Source organism: Rhinolophus sinicus, linkage group LG02 (genome assembly GCF_036562045.2).
Source record: "Rhinolophus sinicus isolate RSC01 linkage group LG02, ASM3656204v1, whole genome shotgun sequence".
NCBI classification, from domain to species: Eukaryota; Metazoa; Chordata; class Mammalia; order Chiroptera; family Rhinolophidae; genus Rhinolophus; species Rhinolophus sinicus.
In genome coordinates this window covers 160,121,885-160,146,686 of record NC_133752.1, presented here as the reverse complement: position 1 = coordinate 160,146,686, position 24,802 = coordinate 160,121,885, and the positions used below count along the sequence as shown (strand labels likewise).

Here is a 24,802-nt window from a genome sequence, read left to right as displayed (position 1 = left end):
CTTAAAATGCAGTTTATATTCCATACTTGGCAGTCAAGAAAAGCCAAGGGTTTTAATCTTTTATATACAGATGGTTGCAAATCCACTGGATAGATAGGGCTAAAATGGGCTCTTGGGGGTTGTTAAGACTCTGAATGGAAAGTGCTATTCTTAGACTGCAAGGAACATGAGAACAGGATGTTCAGTTAGTACCACTTCCCTCCTGAAACAAGAGCAGGTATTGTCTTTCTCCTGCATGCCAGGACCAACCTGCGTGTGGGCTCAAACATATGGGAATACTTCCCCAGGTGAGACCTCAACATTGACTACAATATTGAAAGGTATTTTTACAAAATCACTTTGCAAATGTCACCATGTGGTCTAAAAGCCATAAGCAAGGATGTCAGCTCTCCTGTCCTTTTGTCCAGGTTCAGGCAGGGAGCATTTTACAGTGAGGACAAGAACCACTGTGGGGCCAGCAGTCAGTGCTAAGACACTGGGGATCATGGGCCAGGACCTGGCAAAGCCCCAAAGTGCACCATTACAAGCAGAAAAATAGAGCTTAGCAAATGAAAATAATGACAAAAACACAAAACAAATGAGCCTAAGTGTTTAAGACAACTTTAGAGATGTGACCACAAAAATGACCCTGCATGCGTTGAGTGTTCCCTATACTGTCTGACTCAAGGCAAAGTGAAAAAGTGAAACTGCATCCTTGTGTAGAACTACATGACACCTTCTGTTAAGAAAGCTATCAGCTGAACCTACCTCGAAAGTCATTTCAAGGAGGTTTTTGGGAATCGGCATCACTCCCGTGTCTCCCAGCTCCCCTGACACACAGATCCAGGGGTTCGATGTAATGATTGCATTGCTCAGCTTTTTGATGGGGATGATGACTGACCTATATGGAATCACTGAAAGAAAAAGGCTGAAATTAATTAAAAGTTACAATGAAATTCTCTTGATAACAAAACAAATATGTGTTAAGAACTCTGTTGGCTTTCACACATAGTTCACTTTTTATGCTCTATCATGATGTCCTTAAACAAAAAGATGAGGTTATAACCTCTCCCTGACAAGAAAGGTGAGGTCCAGTTTATAAGCCGTGAGTCCTAATACTTGTGTTGGTTTCCCCGGTGTACCCATCACCATGCAGGCTCGGCATGCGTATCACCATGGTGATATGTATCACCACTACGTTTATAAACAATCTCAGGAATCAGCACCAGAATGAACACTGAACAGGACATGAACATTGTTGCTGCTATATAGTGTTTTCATTGCTTTAATGTTTATATTAATTTTGTTCCAAAATCGAGTGCAAATGAACATAGTTCCTGGCATGGTTTCATATGAAAAGGGGGTGGATGACTTCTTGGATAGTATCCCCTTGTTGCTGATTTTCTTGGGCACTGCTTTAAAGCACTGCCCTTCAGAACTTTCCCATCTGAATTTTACAGCTCAATATGCACAGCCAAGAATACTAAATAATGGCACCTGCATTCTGGATGTAACATGAAGTCTGTAAACCACAACTTGGAAAGCTATTAAGATGACTCATAGGGGGACGTGAGGAAAAGAAGCAAGATGTGGAAAAAACTGTGTGAAACCTTTTTTGCAAGCTCTTCAAAAGGCATACCACTAGATGTCACTGTCCCACCACTGTCTTCTGCTCAAATGTAGAAACACAATAAAGTTAGACATTACAATACTCCCATCATTTTCCTTTAAAAAAATGGGGATGGCTCAAACACATTAGCACATTTTTATCCTTCAGAGCCATCTTTCTTGTTTTTTAAGCAGGGTAGAATTAATATTTTTTGTTTTAAGTCTTGGGATTTCTGCTCATTCACAAGAGGGCGTATTAGAAGCCCTCCTTGAAAGAACTACAAGTAAGATGAAAAAAAGTTACTAGACAAGGTTCCCAGATACAGCCTTACAATATGGGCTTATGGTTCAATGTGTTCTTAAGATGAAGAAAATGAATAGGATAAATGATTTATTTCCTCGGTTTTACATAGACTGCTTTCTTTATGTTGGGTGGATAACCTCCCTTTCTGTCCTTTGACTTTGGCTGAAGGAAAGGAAAATGTCAGAGGAAAGGCTGTAGTTTCATGGTTTAGTAACCAGAATCAAATAGTTTTTGAAACTGAAAGCAGAAGAGGTTAGTGAAAGACTATTTTAGGTGCCGTAGGCTTCTCTCATTTGAATCTTTCACTGACACGATTAGAAAAGCTGCTGAAAAAGGCCTATTAAGGTCAGCAGTTTTGTGGCTGCAAAGGCCCCACAGATGCACGGCAGTTATTCAATAAAGTATAAAAAGAATAATATTATTTAATCTCAGAATATTTCTTTTATGAGAATCTCAATTCCTCATATTGAAAGTTTCTCAGATGAAGAGAAATCTGCAGATATAAGGCGGATCTTAGGAGTCCTAACAACCCCTGCTCTATTTCTTCTCTTTCAAAACTGTAAATAACATTTTAGCTTCTTATACTTTCAGTAGACTAACGGGTACTTTCAGTAGCCTGACAGATATTACAGGTTGGCCCAATTACCATTCCAACTCCATTTTACCTTGTTCGCCTCTACCAGAGAACAGAAAAACTAAAAAGCAACACAATTCTGGCCAGTGAAATTTTAGTGATGTTTATTGTGTTTTCTTGGAAAACTGTTTTTCTAGCAGATTCTGACCCCTCTTCCTTCTTCCTGCTGGAAGATGGATTGACAATAGCCATCTTGTAACCATGAAGTGATTAGCACATACTACTGGGGATTGTCTAGGAGGAGAGGGATAAACAGCCTACATCCATGATGGCACTGGGGACTGCCTACCTCGAGACTTCTCGTTATGTAACAAAAATAAAATTACCGATTTGTTTAAACCACTGTTTTTTAAGTTTCTGGCACTTGCGGCTGAATACAACTCCAAACTGACACAAGTGAAAATTCTCTAAAGTAGGGATGGGGACCCACTGCAAATAAAAATTAGTAATGGCGAATAGAATAAATGCTATAATTGAGCTTATCCAAAACACGTCTCTAATCAGTATTTTCTTCCTCTGCAGACCTACCACGTCCGTCAAGATCCTCAAGTCTTTCTGAATCACCAAAGTTTAGTGATGTTCCCTTATAGAAGTTCACTATCATATACTCATTCTTTGAATTTATATGTGTTGGATAAGATATAGGAATATTTGGTTAATAAAACATTCCTTTTCACATCCATCCCATTTCCTGTTGCAGATTGGGTTTCCTGGGAAGCAGACTCTGAGTCAGAAATTAGCATTCAGAATGTTGCTTCTGGGATCAACATGTGAAGAAGAAAGCAGGTCGGCTGAGAGACAAACTGAGCCTTGACACAGTCACAATGGAGTCCTCAGCTGATCGGATGGTAAGTTCTCGGACAGTCCTCCGACCAGTCACAGGAGGCTGCTGGCCCTGGCAGGAGGGCTTACCTGGGGTAAGGTAGTTTTCTTTGGTGAGGCACTCCCCACAGGGCTGAGAGCTGAGGACAGTCTCCCAGCAGCAGCTGGAGCATAACCTTCATTCCTGAAGGGCCATGGGGGAGGGGGCACCACAGTGGCTACCTGACTGTACTATGGTACGTCTTGCTTTTAAAAATATGAACTCTTGTTCCATTAGTCACTTGGCAGTCAACTCTCCAGACTTACTGATAGTGGTGAACACACTGGTGAAGCAGAAATAGTCCACAGCATTGAGGGAAAGAAGGTGGTAAAGAAACTGTTCTCTTTCTTCTTCACAACGTAGAAAAGCGTATCGCTTATAAAGCTTTCTAGGAAAGGGTAAGACAAGCACAAATCACTAGTATAGTATATTCCATCTTCCATTAAAAGTAAACACCTCCACTTAGACAAACTATGGGTAGAAACATTAATCTGAAAAGAACAGACAATTCACAAAAATGAACATACGCTTAACAATATATTTTTAACCTAGTTAGTAAATCAAGAAAAAAACCCCACGAATCCATTTTGTCTATCACACTAACAAAGATTGTAAAATGATGGTGACAGCTGACAAGGGGCGAGGGGTACTGAATAACAATTCTGATAGACAGTGGGAATGAAAATTTCAGGACAGCAATTTGTTGGTGATACTTATTTTAAACCAGCCATACTCAGTAATCTGTACAAGAATAGCCATCGTGTGATCGAGGTGAATAGCACACACAGAGGACTGCCTAGGAGGAGAGGGATAAAGAGCCTGCATCCATGACGGCACTGTGGACAGCCTACCTCGAGACTTCTTGTTATGTAAGAAAAATAAAACTCGTCTGTAAGCTTATGCAATTTGCTTTTGTAAGTACACAGGTCATAGAAACAGACGTGCCTCAAGAGGCAAGCTCTTACTTGGTGAGTGGTTGGTTAGAGAGCAACTGCTTGAGATGCTGGGACAAGAGTTTCTTTTCTAGAGACAATCTTATCCATGCCCGAGCTCGTCCAACATCAGTCTTGATCTCACTCATGTTTTGAATATGCCTAAAGAATAGTAGCAACAGCAAAGATGTAAATCCTAAGAATAACCTTGAACTGGAAAAGAACTAAGGGTTACAGCACTTTGCAACAGGTAATACACAATTTATGTTGATTAAACCTTCAAAGATTCATTCTGAATCATGAATTTAGTCCCACATCGGAATTACCATTACAACACAAGTACACAGGCAACACGCTAAGACGAAGCATTTAACACTCATTTATTCTTTCAGGTCTTATTATGTTCTTGTTTCAGCCTCACAGACACCTATAAACTGGCACTTGGTTATTCCTGACCCCCAGGAAAATAAAATAAACAGGCTAAATATTCAAGTTTTTATTCAAAATAATTGTTCTATTGTTTAACTAAATATCTGCCACAACTTTAATCCACTGAATTTTTTTCAAGTAGCCCTGGACAACACATGAAAAATATGAAATCTTACTTTCTATGGCATTCGATGATAAGCTGTACTGCATTGATAAATTCAAAATCCTTAAAAATTTGAAAGACTTGGAAAACTGTGTGGCTACAAACAAACAAACAAACAAACAACCTGCGTGGTCAAACCCCAACTGAATGTTACATATATGTGTAAATCAGCATTCTGTGTAGAAGTCAATGTTACATATATGTGTAAATCAGCATTCTGTGTAGAAGTCACTGCTATGCCAAGCTGGACTGCCTTTATCTTCCTCATTTACTTTCTTCTAACGGGGGAAGGACTGGGTAGGACAGGCAAGCCTAAAGAAAGGGTAACCGTAGAAGACTTGGAGTCATTGAATTCTGTGACTGACACACCATTCCTCCCTTTGATTTTTTTAAGTCTAAAATGACTCATCCTCGCTGTAATAAACATTACAACGATCCCTTTTCTCTGGTGATTCTAAGCATTCAGAATAAGGAACAACTTCCCGGAAACACACACACATATTCTTCTTCTCTTCCTTTCTGCTTTCCTCCTTCCCTTTCTTTTAATCCCTGGATCTGAGAATTTAAGCCCTCAATCCTCAGCGCTGATTTATGATCAAACACTCTTGATACAAAACAAGATGTAAAGCATTACATCACATCACATCACACAGACCCACTGAAGAGTGGGCACACGAACAAGTCAGAATGAGGAGATAAAAGAAACAGCTGTTGTCATTTGTGTGGGGCTTAGCCAACCTCATCTCACCACTAAGAATTTTTTTCAGAAATTATGAGACTTATTTTTAAAGTGCTCATACTGTTACACATGGTCATGAGTGGAGAAAGCTGATGTCTAGCAAGCCCTCTCCGTAGACCCTGGTTCTTACTGGTGGTAGTGGCAGTGGTGGGGCACTTGACAACCCAGGTGTGAGCCCATGAAACAGCACTGGCTGTTCCTCAACCTTACTGACATTTCCCAAATGATGACACAGCTGACTAAGAGCAACAAGGGGCAAATGCTAAGGCATTTACCTTTTAAACTTCAACAGTATTTACATGGTACCCTTATGAGCGCAATGTCAGGTCAGAGCTCACATGATCCAGGAATACTAAAATGAATTCACTGCAAATAAATCTATGAGGGGTTGATAAGCACTTATGTTGTATGATCTTTCCCTAAGTATTCTTCCTACTCTAAAACAGTAGAATCTACTGAAGTTATAGGGTGACCTTAAACAAGTTTCTGGAGACATGGTAGGTGAAGAATAACAGCAAATAATTATAAATTGAAAAGCAATCTATGTTTAAGGAAAATGGGAAGAATTGGAATACATAAAATGAAACCAGTTTTATTTAGGTGGAAAATCATAAAAGTATTTGTGCTGGTGTTTTTTGATAGGCAAGGGAGATGAGGCCACCAGGTTCTTCTCTTCAAGTCCACTTTGTTCACTGGCACAAGGGACATTACTCTGCCTAAAATATCGTCTCCTTAACATAATGATTTTGTTCCAAAACCTTCTAAAGCTCACAGGATATAGCCTGAACTGCTCACTACCCCCTCGGCCTCAACATTTCTTGCTATTGAAAAATTCCATTCCAAGCAGTTGACTTCTAAGACTTTGCATTCCATTACTTGACGTACTTACTCTCTTCTAGCTTCCCTATTTGATTCTACTCATGTTTAAGATGCCAGCTTCTTCTGGAAAGCATTCCTTGACGATGACAGCCTTTAATGAACTCTCCAATTTATGGAATTCTGCAGTCTAATTTGCATTTATCATGCACTGCCTACTACTTCCATCATTTTCTCTTGGTATACATTTTTCTCAGCTGGACCAAAGCTCCCTGAGGACAAGAGGCCCAATACTTCTTACTAGTCTTACATCCTTCTTTGTACCCTATAAGGCTTAGCCCATGTTACAAGTTTAAAAAACTCTGCTGCTTTGTATATCTATATCTAATTTTATGCTTTAAAACAATTTATACGTATTGTGTTATTAAACTTTAATCCAAATCCATTAAAACTTTTTCTGTGTAGCTGTACCATTTGAATCTGTTTTTAATTGGAATAATTTATTGTAGGTAATTATAATGGCATCCAGCATAACATTATACAAGTATTACTTCCAAAATAAATCCTGTTAATTCACAGAAAAGCATCCATGGTGTGGTTTAAATAACTTATTTACTTGATTTATTTTTTTAACCCTGATACAAAACTTTCTAATTTAAAATGTTTTTATGTACTTTGTCTTATTTGATCGTCACTATAACTATCCCTAGTGAGAGGGAGAGCATCATTATTTCACTTTAAAGATGAAAAAATGAGACTCACTGAGACCAAGTGATGCACCCAAGGTCACAGAGATAATAAGTATTATTCTAGGGATGCTGCCCACTTTCTACCAATCACTTCTTCCTGGCACTCACATTCTTGGAGAAGCTCCCCTTCCACAGACCCAGGAGACACAATTTCAGGTACACCATGACCTACGGTCCTATGCTCCAAATCCCTCAGCTGGACCTGACCAGGCACGTGCCGATTTAAGTTCAGCCAGTCAGATTTTCTCTCTGAAACTGGGAATTAGTACACTGGAAAACCAAGTTAGTTTTTATTGAATGCTTAAAAATAAGAAAGGCTGTTCAAGCCCGGGCTTGAGCAAGCATGTGCATAATAAAGCAGAAAAGGAAGGGAAGGGAAGGGAGGAGTGAAGCAGCAAATGTGAAGGGGGAAGTAGAGACGGTTTGCTTCTCGTGAGACAGAGAGAGTTATCTGTGACAAGACTGTTTCCAACTCAGCCACAGTTCTTACTCTTGGATTCTGGAAACTACCTTTATGTATCTCCAATAAATCCCCCTTTTCGCTAAGGCCAGTTTGAATGGGCTTCTGTTCCCTAAAACTGAATGATTTCTCAGAGTGGCAGCACCTAAATAAATTTGAATCCACATTTCCTGAGTCCAAATCTGGTGCTTATTTCATTGTATTACCAATGAAACCCCATAATATTTATTAGAGAAATAAAAGAATTAGCCAATTTTAGTACAAGCTCATACCCTGTACAGTCATAAAAATTCCTCCAGTATTCCTTCCCAGGGAAACTAAATCAGTCATGACCACTTAATTTTAGAGTAGAATAAAATCAGCTACTCATAAGCACATATGTACACATTATTTAGAAAAAGACAAAGTGACTCACCAATTTACCCTCAAGTAATTTATTTACATTTTTATACGTAAATAGAATATTTCTAGGATTTACTCTATCTATACTTGGATTATAGAACTCACAACTCCTAGGCTCATGCAGTGTTCTGTTATGCCCCTCATCATTAATTACATTTTGTCATTAAGAATAAAAATTTCAATTGCTAGATGATACATGCACAGCTACTCTGGAAAGAAATTGGTAATAACGGTAATGCCGTGATAATACTCCTCTCCTCTGTGATATGTAGATAACCTGTGCATACATTTACCGTCCCCAGTCTTTCTCTTTGGAACAGAAAAATCATTCTCTAACTGACAGCTTGGTGGTACCTGGCAACTACGCAGGTGTTGGGGAGTCGCTGGGACACTAAGACAAAGCGGACAGACTTCCGGCGTGTGTGTCCTGGACTCATTACAGCTGCTGAGCCTTCTGGTGCCAGACTCTTGACAGCTGTGAGAATTCAAAGTCCCGACACTGCCAATGGCTTTGCCTCAAGAGACAAACTTGGGAAGATGTGAGGAACTGATAGAGGCATGTGCCCAACAGAGGGCATGGACGCAGAAGGGTATCCCACCTAATCTTCAGAAAGTAAGTTTTTTCTTTAATTGTCCAGATTAAAAGAAATCAATTTAGAATATGACTGGGGAATTTTCTTTAAGGGAAAGCATGTACATCAACTATCTAGGCAGCAATTAGGGACTACAATGGAGAACTTGCCAAGAATTTGGAAATAGGGAAACAAGTCTGTCCACTGAATAGTTAAACTCTAAATATACCATGAATAAGAACAACAATACATAAAAAGTCATCTTCAAAAGGAATAATGAAGCAGAGAAAAGAAAGAGCCAACCATGGGCAGTGTTTCTGTGGGGCTTTCCTGAGATGACATCAGTCCCACGAGCTGGATGGTCAGGCTTCCATTTATCTGCTTCTGAAGACAAAAAGCCTTCTGATTCTAACCCAGCTTTCAGGCAGAGCCTACCCATGTCACTGAGAGAATATCAAGTAATCTGGTTAGGGAAGTAATAAATTGGTTTCATTGGCTTCCTGCGACCCTGTCCTTACCTGGTCATAGATGACTAGACAAGAGTGGACAGTTGATCCAAATCCAGCCCATTATTTTTCCATCTCTTTTAGGTATTTGAAGTAAATCTCTTGGTTATTAAGAGTCAGTATCTTAGAGAGTCTGATTACATTGGGTTTACTAATGACTTTGTTTCTGAGATTACAAAGCTGAAGACTCTAGCTCATGGTCTATGAAGAGCTATGGCTACGCATGCTGTAAGAACTGGGAAGTCACATTCATTAGGATGGCTACTGTAAAGAAACAATAACAAAAATAACAAAACCTAGAAAATAACAAGTGCTGGTGAGGATGTGGAGAAATTGGAGCACTTGCGCATTGCTTGTGGGAATGTAAAATGGCGCAGCCACTGTGGAAAATGAAGGTTCCTCAAAAAATTAAACATAGAACTACTGTATGATCAAGCAATTCCATTTCTGAGTACATACCCAAAAGAACTGAAAGCAGGGACTCAACCAGTTATTTGTACACTCACACTCATAGCAGCATTCCTTACAACAGCCAAAAGGTGAAAACAACTCAAATGTCCACTGACAGATAATAGATAAACAAAATGTGGTATATACGTACAATGGAATATTATTCAACCTTAAAAAGGAAGGAAATTCTGATGCATGCTATAACATAGATGAACCTCAATAAATTTATGCTAAATGAAATAAACAAGATGCAAAGGGCATGATTCCACTTATATGAGGTACCTAGAATAGCCAAATATGGGGATCATGATATAAACCATGTGAGCAATTTTAGGGGTTTAGACTAGAAAGGTCACACAGCTCATTGATCTAACATTCAATGGAATAGGCGAGCAGCAGTTGTACCAAGAATTGTACTTATCAAGCCCTGGATAATAAGCTACCTACCCCTGCATATCTATAACAATAACAGCCCCTATACATTTACTTTGTACCAGGCCTGATTTAAAAATATGTATATTTTATTTTGAAATAATTTACTTACAAAAATGTTGTAAAAGTAGTACAGAGTGTTGTATACCGAGCTTACCCTGAAGTGAACATCTTATATAACCAAACTATGTTTTTTATGTTTCCGTTAAGACAGCTGGAGATCATCTTTCCCTCATAATTACAACTACTCCTCTTAGCTGACCATCAAAACGAATCATAAGCCACATGAGGACAACTACATTTCACCTACCAAGGAATAATGACATTTAAGATATAAATATCTAAATTGACTGAGATAAAAACCAACATTTACTGAACTCTTACTATAAGCCAAGTACTTCTTGAAACTTTTTACAGTAATGATGTGTTTAATTTTCATAATAATCTTATAAGACAGATAACTGTTTTTATCTCTACTTGAGAGATGAGAAATTGAGGCACAGAGAAGTTAACAAATATTGCCTAATGTCACACCACTGCTAAGTGGTAAAGCCAGTATGTGTTACTACACTATGCTGCCATGAATAAAAGTTATTCTTTGCAGTTGCAAGTATCTGACAAATCAAATAAACATCAATAATTAATATTAATAAAGCAAAAAACCACAAAAGAAGTTACAACTGTTATAAATGTTATAACATTCATTTTAAACCCACACATTTTAAGAACTAAGTATTGAACCTAAAATATTTAAAAGAAAAAAGCCTCTGCCTTCCTCATTCAGTAAACCTTTTTAGATATCCTGATACCTTCTAATGTTTTCTAAGACCAGTAATTCCAAGTGATAATTCTCAGATTTGTGTTTGCTTCAAATTAAATCTACCTGACAGCAATTTTTCTCCCAAGTAACCTATCATTATTTGCAGACTTTTTTGGTCTGTAGCTATGGGCAGCAGGTATTTAAGGAGGTTTTAACACACTGAACTAAAGAAGTTGTAAAATAATTTAGGGATTCTTTAAAACTCTTCTCAGCTGCATTTTGCCTTTGGATTTAATGTCAGGAAAAATATAATTTTACAAAAGTCAAATAAACAAGATTATAAAAATGTTTTCTTGAGAATACATAAGCAAAAAATACACAAAACCAGAATCATTTGAGCAATTTAAGTGACAGCATAAACATCTCAAAGTTATCACGATATGCTAGCACACATAACAAATACCTCATGTCTTGGATAAGGGAGACCCTGAGTGTTGGCAACATAACTCCTGAGTCAGATTTTCTTCTTTCTGGTCCCAGGGCAACTATGTAGAAAAATATCAGCACACTATTAGAAAAACAACAGTAAGGACAAAAACATCTATATGATTCACATTCTACAAATAACTACTTTTTAATTACTTTGATAAGAACACATTTTGAAGACAACAGAACAGCTCAAATTCTTTTTCCCGAATGTTGCTACTTTATTAATACAGTAAAACAGCTATTTTCTTTCTAGTTAATCTGGGGCTGTGTTTGTAAATTTAAAATGAATCATTAAAGCCCTCTTAGCAAATAATGCAATGTGTACAAATTTTGGCCATAAAGGCCAGTCATTTTCTACAGTTATTCACTCTAATTGCACTGGATAATTACATGAAAGCAATGTCTATAAATTTAACTACTAAGTATGTGAATCATTTCCGGGCTCATGAATTGCAATCACATAATTTCCCTATACAGGAGGTCTTTGAATAACATTGTTTTAACGTTGATGAGATGGCACAGGAACCTAACTCTTGTTTATATCAATGAGCCTATGGTAAAACTGGTTTCATTATATGTCAGTTCTCCTCAAGTCGCACAAGCTACTAAGGCTGTTAAGTAGAACTTACTCTACTCTGAGTCTTTAAAACGGATAAAATCTGAGTTTGAGCTTTTTAGTCTGGTTAAGTTTCTACTTCAAAGTTCAGAATGCAAACTACAGTATATATATCATGCAAAGTGAGGAATCTGAACAGACATATCAAAGTATAATGTGCATGAGTCTCTTATGAAGCCTGAATAATTAAATTTATAAAAGAAGGAAAGATTATTCTCTTACACAGCAATGGGTAAACAATCAATTACTGGCTAATGCACTGTAGCTGGAGTGCTCAATCACACTTTAAGTGAGATGCTGTGGAGTTTTGTGCTCTTTCTTTATTTCTGTTTTTCCATCTGCAAATGAAAACTAAATTGCATCATCACACTTAGCAAATAGAGTTGATCCTTGAACAACATGGGTTTGAACTGTGCAGATGCACTTACACGTGGATTTTTTCAATACATATATTGGAACATTTTTTGGAGACTTCCTTCCTACTGGGAAGCAATTGTAGTGACGTCATTAGGCTACCAGAAAGCAATCGTATTATTACTTCTTTGTTATCAGTGCATGAATCATCGTACCTGTAAATACGTAAGTATGAATTTCTTTTTCACATTATCTTTTCATTTTTGATGTCTAATGTTAGTAATACGTGAAACATCCACAGTCTTTTGTATCATATAAGACAATATTGATGTGGGTACTGACAGATGATTCATCTTGTAAACAGACGATATAAATTTAAGGCATCAATAAATACAGTACTATAAATGTACTTTCTCTTCCTTATGATGTTAATATTTTCTTTTCTCTAGCTTACTTTAAGAATATGGTATATAATACATATAACATACAAAATATGTGTTAATCAGCTGCTTTTCTTATTGGTAAGGCATCCCTCCCATCAACAGTAGGCTATTTAGTAGTTAAGTTTTTGGGGAGTCAAAAATTACACGTAGATTTTTGACTGTGTAGAAGGGCTTGGTGCCCCATTCCCTCAGTTATTCAAGGGACAAACTGTACATCGTTGCCATTATAATTTAGGATGTGGGTTTTGTTGTATATTAAGCCTGTATTTTCTCAGTTTTCAGACGCATTCTACTTTGGAGGGCTAGGATACAATACCAGAATACATACATGTAGTTGAAGCTGGGACTGAAGGAAGATAGGGAAAATTTTGCTGTATTAGGATACACGTGTTTTGGCATTTGATGAAAGAAGCTGGGCTAATACTTGGCAGGTATAAATGTGTACTGATGGGGCTGCCAGGACAAAGAAAATGTGGCCAGGCTAACCTACAGGAAGTTTTTTTGAGGGCCTTCCATACCAGGTGGGTGATAAATAGGCCATTTGTCACAGCAGTTTTGGGAGGGAGTTTTCAATGGGTCACTAAAATCACTGGTTCATCTTGATACCCAGAAGGTAAAAAACACTAGGAAATTGTTCCAGAGACTTGCAGCTAATGTGCTGTGTTTAGTCTTCCTGTCTGAGACTATCACCACATAAGTAGGTTATTAATGAAAGTGCATCTCTCTTTTTGGAAAGTGAAATACCTCAGAGAATGCCTCTACACTCCAGATGATTAGACAGCAGGAAAGAGGGCCACATGAGTGATGAGAGATAGGTTGAGAAAAGAAAAAAGAAAAGATCATGAGGCAGGAGAAAGAAACTGAAACTGTCATCAGCAACTTGGCTAGAGGGAGACATGACAAGAAGGAATTGTGCCTCTGGGAGCAGAGAACAGGTGGGAAACTTAATAACAGAATCTGACATTTACAAAAGCATCCACAATAAGAGCATTCACAGGCCTAAGCATGTTCTGGGAATCCTATTTTGGGACCCTATATTCTAACCAGCTTTCTCTGATCAATGTTCCTTAAACATGTGATGTACTTTTTCATATCTCCGTGCAATTCATTAAAGTCTTTAGCTTACCCTTTAACACTTCTGTATCTTTCTTATTTCTAGCCCACTTATCACTTTAGATTGAGAGCAGTACAGCTTCATAGCTAAGAACATGGCTTTCTCAAACCCTATAGAGAACTTAACAGCTCACTGACTTTGGGTGAGTGACTTAACCTGTCTATAGTCTGTTTCCTCATCTGCAAGTTGGGAACAGTAGCAGTACCTACCTTATTCAAATAGATGTAAAGCACTTAGAATAGTGCCTGACACAAAGTAAGTTCTCAGTAAATAAAATAAAATAAAATTTAGCTTTAATTTTGTCTCTGTGCGAAAACTTTCCTGAATATTCTCTCTGCCCTAGGAACACTATTATCAGATGTTACTCCCTCTCTCTAACAGGACCTTTAAACTGAACATCATGAGCTTATTACCACAATTTAACATTTCTGTTACTCCTATGAAACTATATGCCTCTTGAGGCTCGGTCATATCCTATTCTTAGAATACCCAGAGGGCCTAGCACACGCCCCATACAACGTACACGCTCAACAAATACTCACTGAAGAAGATGAGACTATTTAGGGCCAGATGGCAGAACCTTTAAAGACAAGTCAGACATTTACAGAAACCCTAGGGAGGGGGTCGGGATTTTGCAAAGAAATGATATGCTCCTGAGTACGTTTTAGTTAACTAGAGTGAGAATGTGATGGTATAAGAGAAATAAGGGAGATGAGCTGGAAGTTATTCCAAAGGCTAGTGTGTGGATGAACTAAGACAGTGGCAACCAGTGAGAACAAAGAGGAGAAAATACAGGACTTAATGAGTGGATGTAAAGGGTAAGCAAGATTCGTGTCAAAAACAATTATTAAGTATGGATATAAAATGTTGTGATACATATTAACTTATGTAATAACTTTCCTTTGACTTTTTTTAAATCTTAATTTTGCAGATGAAGAAACTGAGATTCAAAGAGGTTAAGAAACCAGCCCAACTGCATACATTCATTAAAAGGGGCCGAGTGTTTTGATGTTATGTCCAATGGGTTTTCTGTCACATTATGGATAACTTTCTAGCTTCTAAGCTTGACTGTGAGAAGGGTGCTGATGCCATTAAACAAGATGTAGAGAGAAAGCTTGATAAGGACAGGAGGGAGAGTGCTGAGATAATGAGTTGGTTTTATGATACGTTGAGTCTGAAGTCCCAATGGACCATCAAAGATGGATGTCTCAGAACTAGGGCTGGAGACAGAGATTTGTGAAAATCTGCTAATGGGATAGCTGCATGATGACATCACAGTGAACACTACTCGTTATGGTTTTAATTATGTCCCCCAAGAAGCCCTATCCAATGTGACTCATGTCTTTACAAAGAGAAAATTTGGACATAGAGACAGATGTGCGGAGGAAAGGAGATGTGAAAATACAGGGAGAATGGCATCTACAGGCCAAGCTAATCTAGAGACTATTAGAAGCTAGGAGAGGGGCATGGGACAGATTCTCCTTCATAACACTCAGAAGGAACTACCCCTGAGGACACTCTGATTTTGGACTTCCAGCCTCCAGAACTGTGAGACAATCAATTTCTGTTGTTTGAGCCACAGTTTGTGGTACTTTATTACAGCAGCCCCAGGAAACTAATACAGTAATTTATTAGTGATTTTGGAGGGAAGTTTAGAAGCCTGTGAGCAGAAGGCAGAGAGGAGTTAGGGACTGAATCCATACTTTTAATTTAAAGATCTAAAAATCTAAGGATTCTACAAAGTCTACTCCAGAAGAGAAATTTACAGACTATTTAAATGTATACTTCTATTACTATTTCTTAATTCAATATACTGAAGCGCAATAGGCCACTTTCTCCTTCAATAAAACACTTGTGGATTAATATTAGGTGGGTGTGAAAGTAATTGCAGTTTAAAAGGTTAAAAATTGCAAAAACCACAATTACTTTCGAACCAACCTGATATTTAGCCATAGGAATTCCCTTTATATATCTGCCTGAATCAATACTACTGCACAGGCAGTAAGTTTGCAGAGGGCGAAGACTGTATGAATCATTTTTATAGAACCATCATGTAGTCTCTAGGTAGGTAAGTTAATTAATAGAAAACTTTTGATGAGGATGACTGAAGAGTGACTCAAAATTCTTGGGCTAGATCCAGAATATCCACTTACAAGCAGTATTTCCACCCTTTTCTGCATCCTACTCCACTACCCCTTGCCAATCAATTAAAAAATCCATTTAAAGTTTAGTGGAACCTTGTCTGAGGATAAGAAGAACATCTAAGTCTAAGCTGGCCAACATTTTCAAATGTAGAAACTTGTAGGTGATATGTCAAGAACAGTCCTCTTTTTAGGATTAACTGCATAGAGATCCTTTCTCTGAAGTAGGACTTCAAAGCATTAGGTGCAATGACTTGGTCAAAATTTGACTAGGTCAAAATTAAGATAGTTTGAAAGACATGGAGGAAACTTTAAACGCCTATTACTTAGTGCAAGAAGCCAATCTGAAAATGCTACATACTTTATAATTTCAACTATATGACATTTTGGAAAAGGCAAAAGTATGGCGACAGTAAAAAGATCAATGGTTGTCACAGGCTGGAGGGGAGAGGGATGAACAGACTGAGCACAGAGGATTTTGGGGCAGCGAAAGTACTCTGAATGATACTATAATGGGGGCCACATATCATTACATATTTGTCTAAACCCACAGTTTAACACCAAGAGTGAACAACCCTAATGTAAACTATGAACTTTGGGTGATGATGTATCAATGTAGGTTCATCAATAGTAAGAATTGTACCACTCTGATGGGGGATCCTGCCAATGGGGGAGGCTATTTATGTGGGGGGCAGAGGGCATATGGGAAATCTGTGTCATCTGCTCAATATTTCCATGAACCGAAAACTGCTCTAAAATATAAAGTCTATTAAAAAAATTAAGATAGTCTACCCTGCTATGGTCCTCTTGCTATAGCAAGGTAGACTATCTTACATTCTTCTGCAGCCCTTACAACGTCTCTGACTTCTGTTTAGTGCTGTTTCTGAAGGAACAGCAATGATCGGTCATCTAGTTTCATCCTGGCTCAATGCTAATAAGAGCAGTGTTCAAACCCACCGTTGCTCTCTAAGGACTTGGAGGAAGTTTCCTTAATATGAAAATGCAGTCTGTTTATTGTCATTAACAGTTGGCAAACAAAAAGTATTTTTTGAAAAGCCAAACCAAACCAAACAAACCACCCAGATTTAAAAGCAGAAAAGTCAACAAACTGCTAATTTCTGTATAATTAGAACACACTGTTTCTCAGTAATGAAATATTTTATTTTTAAACTGATGTTTTTATATATATTTCACACTGTCATAGTTTTAAATCCTAAACTTCATGGGCTGAGTCATCAAAAGTGTTAAGAGCAATATTTATAAAATCCATTCCTCCGAATAGACAATAAATTGATTTCAAAAGTTACATGGCTTATGTTAATCCTATTTAGATCAGTGCAATACTTAGCTTGTGTTCATTCTTATTTCATTAGCCCTTCACCAACACTTGACAGTGTAGCACAGCAACTGCATCAGGCTTTCACACATCTGGCATTTCTTAGCCTTGACTTCAGAGTTTTGCTGGTCCCACTACTGACCAAGCGACTGAGGGCCACTGCCAACAGCTGGGTCTCTGGTCTCCAGCAGCCAAAGCCACGAAGTCGCTGCTGGAGCCTGCAGCTGCTTACTCTAACAGCTGGCCATTCTCACATGCCTCACTTGGCACAAGAGCCAAATGCTTCCTTCTCCCTGTCTTAACTGAGCTTGGCTTTCCAACATTTCGTCCTACGAATGGCTGTTTCTTCGTAGGAATTTATTTTTTCTAATTAGTGTAAGCTACTTTGGTTACGGTCTTATGGGCTGAAAAGCTACATTTTCTATGAACATAGGTAAGTGTTACAGACAGTTTCAGAACATACGCCAATGCAGTTTTACTTTTTCACTAGAGAAAAGGGCAAAGGAGATGGACATTAGAGAATGCTTTTTAACTTGATCTCCATCTTTATATATAGTTACATTCTAGGGCATTAAAACCTTAACATCCTGTTGAGAGGGGCTCCCAGGCAATGTAGTACCAATTCATATTCCTAGCTCTTTCACTGGATTCATGTAAAAACTAGGTTTCCAACAATAAACACCACATTTAGGGTAGTACTATGCTCTACGGATAGTGAGGGGAATGGAAACGGGGTGCTTCAATCATATTTGCAATGCTTTATTTCCTAAGCTGGTGGTTGGCTTATGAGTTTGAAAATTTTTTTTTACATTTCTGAATGTCTAAAAAAAAAAAAAAACCCCATAATTTTAGAAAAGTTTCCCAAGTAGCTGATTCAATATAAAGAATTTTATCTCTACTAGGCTTTCCACTTTTACATCTACTTTTTGTGAAACAGATGGCTATTTTACATAAAGAAAAACAAGCTCCTTATGAAAAAATACACAGTAGATAGTACATCTACAAACCCTATATAACTCTAATTAGCTAAAGAAGTATGACACATCGAACATGGGATACACTATTATAAATTGAAGAAAAAAAACTTATCCCTGAAAATTCTGAAGACATACGCATATTATTTTCCCTGAAAGATTAATGATGGTCATAAAACTTTTCTTTAGGAAAAAGATCAGTATACACTTCACCCAAATATTGGTGAGAGTAAGGTATACACTAAGTCCTCACTTAATATTGGTTAAGTTCTTAGAAACTGCAACTTTAAGTTAAACAGTGCACGATGAAGCCAATTTTACCACAGGCTATAAACAATAATTAAGTACCTATAGCATATTTCTACAGCATGTATTTTGCAAAAACATCATCAAACTTCTAAGTAAAGACCCCAAATACTTCTACTATTAAACACTGAAATAAAAGTGAGCTATACATACATTTAAGAAAGACGAATAAAAACAAGTAAGATGATGACTTTCCAACCCACTTATTCCAGTTCAGGGTCCAGGTGGCTGGAGCCTATCCCAGCAGCTCAGGGGGCCAGGCAGGAACCAACCCTGGACAGGGCCACCCTCCCATCACACGGTGTACTCACACCCACACCCACACTCACTCAGGCGGGGACAGTGGAGACACGCCAATTCACTTCACATGCACATCTCTGGGATGTGGGAAGAAACTGGAGTCCCCGGAGAATACTCCACACAGACAGTGGCCCCGGTTGGAAATCGATTTTTCTTCTCATCAACGTCATAACAAAGCAACATTGACCGAAACGACGTTATTCAAAGACCTGCTGTGCTTGTATGATCCTTTATAATGCACGTTATCTTACTTGATCGACATTACAGTCTTGGCCTAGCTAACACTATTGTTCCTATCTTGTGGATGCGGAAGCTGAAGATCAGAAAGATCAAGTGAGTCTTCCCAGATCTCACAGCTGTAAACAATATTGCTCCTTAAACTTTATCTCTCTACTGACAAGGTGGGGTAAGTTCCAGCTTGAGAGAGAGAGAGGTAGAGACAAAGCCATACAGTATTGATTCTTCACATGGTCCAACGCTGCCACTTCTGCAGAAACACTGGAATCAATGAAGTCTCACCTGGCGATTCTGCAAGGTGCTCTTGTTTCTCTTCTCTGTCCTGAAACTGAATTAAATGTGACCACAAAGCAGACTTCCCCTGAAAGTACAAGACACATAACAATTTTCCTTTTATAAGAAATAATTCATCCAAAACTAATTTCTCATCAAAACCATTCCCACTGAAATGGCCATTCGGAAGTTTGGAGACTCAAGCTCATCCATTCCTAGCTGTGTAACATTCTGGGCATCACCCTTTGCCTCCCTGAGAAGACTGGAGACTGAGCCTGGGGAAGGGCAGCCACTAAGCATGAGGCCACAAGTGCAGGCACAGAGATTTCTGATTTCAGCTTGGTTACCTAGCTGTAGGCAATTAGGGCTGCCTATATTAGCCACACTAGTAACCACGGAAGTAAAAGGCTCTAGCAGCACATGCATACACATGTATGTGTATACATCCATATGCAAAATATATTTGAATATATGGAATGGCAATGAGTGAAGAAACTGGGGCAAGAGGAGAAAGAGAAAAGGGGAAGAAGAAATATTCACACAACAGAAAAACAAAACAAAACAAAACAAAAAACAGAAAGGGAGACTACAGGGACAAAAGCAAAGAAACCATTTGAATTTTTCCACCCTGAGTAACTAGATAAAATGGTAAAGAACTGTATATTCTGAGATTTTTGTCCTGGACACTGACGAAAGCAGATCCTTAATGGAATTTACAGGGAATACGCCTCTGCAGTGAATGTGCTGTTTCGTCCTGTCCTGTTTAACAGGGAAGAGCCCCAACCGCCTCCTAATCATGGATATTTTCTTTTTCTGGAATTAAAACGCCTGTGGCACATTTCTAGTCATCCTCTGACAAAGGAACAAATCCTTTAATTTTTATGATACCCTTTTCTTGTTACATTTCCTAACAGGGCCCCTAAGCGGCCACGTCACCAGGGCCTCCAGAGACCGTTACCTGCTTGACTTGCAAGCCGTGGCTCCATATCCTTTCCAGCAGGTCACAGAGGCTGGCGATCAAGGTGTTCTCCTCCAAGCCAGTTATGTTTGCTTCTCCATGGCCCAGTTCCACGGCTTCGTGGCCCATCTTCTCCACCAACATGCGTTTTGTCTGCAAACATCATGTGTGGTCACAAGTGTCTCAGCAGTGAAGCCAAAACCCAAGCAGCCTTTACGGGATCAGGAGACCTGGCTTCCCTTCATTTTTCTAACTGCAGAGTTTTATTCACCTTGGGAAAAGTTTCTTAATCTCTGTGGTTAACTAACTGGACTAATATGATGTATACAGAGGGTCACTAAAGAGAGATTACAATACTATTTTAAAGTATCCCCATGTAGGTGTTTATGTACGACAATTTTCAGATTACTAACTTCAGTAACACTGAGGAATTACATCAGACCTAGAAATGTACTGTCAGAACCTGAAACACCATCCTGCCCCAGCTAGCAACCTACTGCCTCACCTCTTAGCATACTCAAGATTCCTGCACTTAGTTTTGACTGCACAATACAAAGCAGCAGCTCTAAATTTTTTTCAGAATTCTAATTTGCGAGTAAACCAGGCCTCTTTTTTTTTCCTTCTGCTTTTCCTCTTTTATCTCTTCTCTGTTCATGAGTATGCACCAGAAAATGGAGAATAAATCGAAATCAGTTTCAAGTGAGTTAATCTTCAGCTGTCTTAGCTGCTCTTATAAAATGTAAAGAGAGACAATCTAGTTCTTTTAGGCAGGGACCTTGTCTGGCTGATTCAGCACTGTCTGCTGACGCTTTGAAAATAGTGCCTTCATTGAATACACAGAGAAGGTCCTGAAGGAATGACTGTCAAATAAATGAATGAAATTATTGCCTAAAATGATGTTGAGTTTTGTCAACTTGTATTGCTACCTCTAATAAACACAGATATCACAGAGGCGACTAGTGTGTAATATACAGTAGCTTACAACACAGCTAAAGTTTTCTTCCTTATGGGTATATATACACACAAGTATAGGCATGGATAAGGTTCTACACAGGGGCACATACACACAGAAAAAATGTGTTGCCTTTCGCATAAGATGACAGCATCTCCAACACAACCTCTGACGAGCTTAATATCCATTCATGTTGGAGAGGAAAACAGCAATGGCTGAAAAGGTGAGAAAAACTGTGCCGGTGTCCCTGTCACTGATTCTGTGATCAATGGAGAACCCATGGAGGTTCATGACCTCAGTAGAAAGCACAGGAGGTTGAGGTCCCAGTATAAGATTTTTCCTAGGGAAGCTATAGGCTCAAACGGGGGTTGACTGCTCATCTTAGCCTCACACGTGAATGGATACTGCCTCCTTGCAGCAGTGAGTAATACGTACCTTCATTCTACATTCTTTTAATAAGCCTTCTACAAATTTCCAGTTGGTTTGCGCAATCACAGCAGGAGACAGGTCTGACAATTTGGGTTGCCTCAGGTTTTTTCCTAAACTTCGTGCCTCTTGCATATATTTCTAAAAATTAAAGAGTATTTTTAATGCATAAACATCAGATATTCTTCTGACCTACTTAACCTTAGACAAACAAAGGCAGGAACAACAAGATGCAAAAAGGTCGTAAGTGTATACGTGCAACAGCAACTCAAATTTTAGTGCCAAAAGGCAGAGGACATTCGTATCCCCCTCCGCCAACTGTTAACCCCTGTGAAAACAACAGCGACAGAAATCCCATCAGGTTAAAACTCATTCAGAATGAGATGGCAGTTCATCTAGTTTAGTCTTTTTACTGGGAATACCCAACGTTGTGATTAGTCAGGGTCATGGTTGGGTGAAAACATCTGAGTGTCTGGATTACAAACCCAAGGTTGTGCAGGAGCCCAGTGAACCTCAGACACTGGTTTCCGTCACTCCGCCTCTCCCCACAGATTAAGAGACTTATCGTACTTCTAGCTCTCTAAATCAGCCCTGTGTTCTAATCAAGTCAAAACGGTACAATGAGGAGCTCTAGAATCCAGGTGCAACTAATTTTATGACCTCAGGCATATTTGCTTATTCGTAAAATGGGCATAAAATGCACCCGCCTCCCTCATGAGAAAGGCTATGAGATCCCTCTGAAAAGCATCATGTGCTCCAAATGCAGGAGGTCTTTTGTTTTCTGTGACATGTTTCCTATATCCCTCCCTTGTCTTCTTCCACAATCAAGAGAAAGTGGAAACATCGTACCACTTTCAGAGACAGTGATGGCTCAGAGAGTACCACAGAAATCCAGTCCACTGCTCTTGAGCTTTGGTTAGCGAATTTTTAGGGAAAAAATAAAAAATCTCTACATGTGATTAGCATAGGACACCTGCTATCTCTTTCTATGCCATCTGCAAAAGCTCATCCAGATACCTTATGTTTGTATCAGGACCATCGGGCAGAATTCCCAAAAAGTCCAAGTATCTTAGCACCGTATTTAGAGAATAACTACTCTAAATTATATAGTAATACTAGCAGTTTGTTGGGGGGAGAGAGAGAGATTGCAAGCCAATGCATCCTCCCACAGACACATATGTGAAATCCATCTCACTATCTTAAGGGGAAATTTGAAATTGTAAGTGAAGATGTGCAAAATCCTTTGCATTCTTTAAATATAAAGGAGTTTGTATATTTCCCTTTGAAAGAAAAAGAATCCACTAAATCTGGTACAAATTGTTTAAAAACCCCATTGATTAGGGATTCAGCAGGTTAGTTTAGCTGCTACTTCCCAACCCTCCTGACAAAAGGCTGCATCAATAAAATAATCTGTTTCCTTTCCAGTGCTATCATTTTAAGGACAAATTTAAAAATCAAATGAACTCTACAAGCATTTAGTCCCCTTAACACTTGTATATACTTCCTTCTGCTTTAAATCTTTTTTAGAAGGTCAAAGAAACAGGGAAAATTGAGAATAAGAGACAACTATTACCGCTAGGGAAACTAAGTGTAACAATACACCCTGAAGGTTAGTTTTCAAATAAATAAAAGCAGGAAATGAAAAGCTTCAGAAAAACAAACCTGAGGTATAAGGCAGGGATCCTAGAAGAGAATTATAATAACTGCATTTCCTATTATTTCAGGTTGTACTAGTTATTTGGAACATTACAAATCAGAGATAAAAGGTTGGTAAAAACAAATGTCAACTGGTGAATGTTAAAAGACTCCGTTTCTCCCCCAGTCTTAATCCGCCTCTAGGACTTGCGCAATTACAGAGAGAATCACCGCAAGACTCAATTCTAAAGAAAAATTACGTATCAAAATTGGCTTAGGAAGAAATGCCGGCTGGAAGGAAAGGACTGAAGAACACTACCAGGTAGGAGGGTAGGAAGAAGCCTCTGGCATTCTTTTTTCCAGAAATATATGAATAATTAGATTTTTAAAAGTCTGTTAAAAATTAAGCGCTGTTTAAAATGTATGCTCTATTTTATAAGTGAAAACAAGCAAGAACGGGGCTGTCCTTTGAGTGACTATTTACCGAGCACCCATCACTATACCCATGGTACGGGGATGGTTGTTAGCTAACAGTAAGCTCCACAGGGTCTGGCATCACTGCTGGAGCCCTGAAACAAGCAACCCTCCACGGGCAGGAACGAAAGGGTACAGAAGATGGCAAAGGCCCTTACTTACAGCACGCCAGGCTGCCTCTGTGTACTGCAAAGACAGAGCAGTGCCTTTATAATAAATAAGTGATGAGAAATACGTGATTTTCTTTAAAATGCAGCTGGAGGAAAAGGTGTATTTTAAGGTGAAAATGGAGCAGAAAGAGAAACATTTCACAAGGAATGTTTTAATAATAAAGTCCATTTCACTGCAGAGGGAAGTCACCTCAGATTTCTTCTGAGATTTCTACCATGCTCTTCTTCACTTTTGTCAAAGACAAAAATAACAAACCACTAGGAACTACCTATGAAAATACATCCTATTAGACAATAAACACTGAACTAACTGTTCTTTAGTACAGGTTCTCCCTAAATTTTCTAAGAAATATCTTGTTCCTCTAACTGGCACGGAGCTTGGGAAGAGAAGATCATTATAAAGTTAAGTAAATTTATGCTAGTGTGTCATAATGGGAAAAAATTACAACCAATAGTCCTAAGTTACTCTTGCCCTCAGGTGAGGAGCTGTTTCGTGCCGGCTGGTATGCAGGGTTCCTGGGAAGAGTACGGGCCTGGAGGTCAGACGTCCTGTGCTGTATGCCCAGCGATGCCTTTGTGTGTCCATTTAACTTTGGACAAGTGTCTTGGACTTCAGTTAAATTATGTCAAGTTGAACAAGATGACCTCACGTGTTCCCCTTAGCACTAAGATTCTATAGTGATGACCTGATTTTCTGATCACGTAAAACATACACCAGAAAGAGTAAATTAAAATGCTGTGGAGATAAATCCTAGCCAAAGAAAAGCTGACTGAAAATGAATCACTTCAGCAAAATGCTTAAACAAA

The 24,802-nt window shown here is 38.6% G+C and overlaps 1 protein-coding gene across 4 annotated transcripts in view; it reads right to left on the bottom strand.

Annotated features, from left to right (window-relative positions):
* The window catches only part of DENND5B (DENN domain containing 5B), a 152,761-nt gene that overhangs the window by 14,655 nt on the left and 113,304 nt on the right, over positions 1-24,802 (bottom strand). For all 4 annotated transcript variants that reach the window (XM_019736890.2, XM_019736899.2, XM_019736908.2 and 1 more), the window contains 7 exons: positions 21,726-21,857; positions 20,339-20,491; positions 19,390-19,468; positions 11,261-11,342; positions 4,353-4,481; positions 3,654-3,775; positions 748-893 (listed from right to left, as the gene is read on the bottom strand). In XM_019736890.2, coding sequence (XP_019592449.1) covers positions 748-893; positions 3,654-3,775; positions 4,353-4,481; positions 11,261-11,342; positions 19,390-19,468; positions 20,339-20,491; positions 21,726-21,857 — 843 coding nt within the window. The remainder of the gene's footprint in view (positions 1-747; positions 894-3,653; positions 3,776-4,352; positions 4,482-11,260; positions 11,343-19,389; positions 19,469-20,338; positions 20,492-21,725; positions 21,858-24,802) is intronic.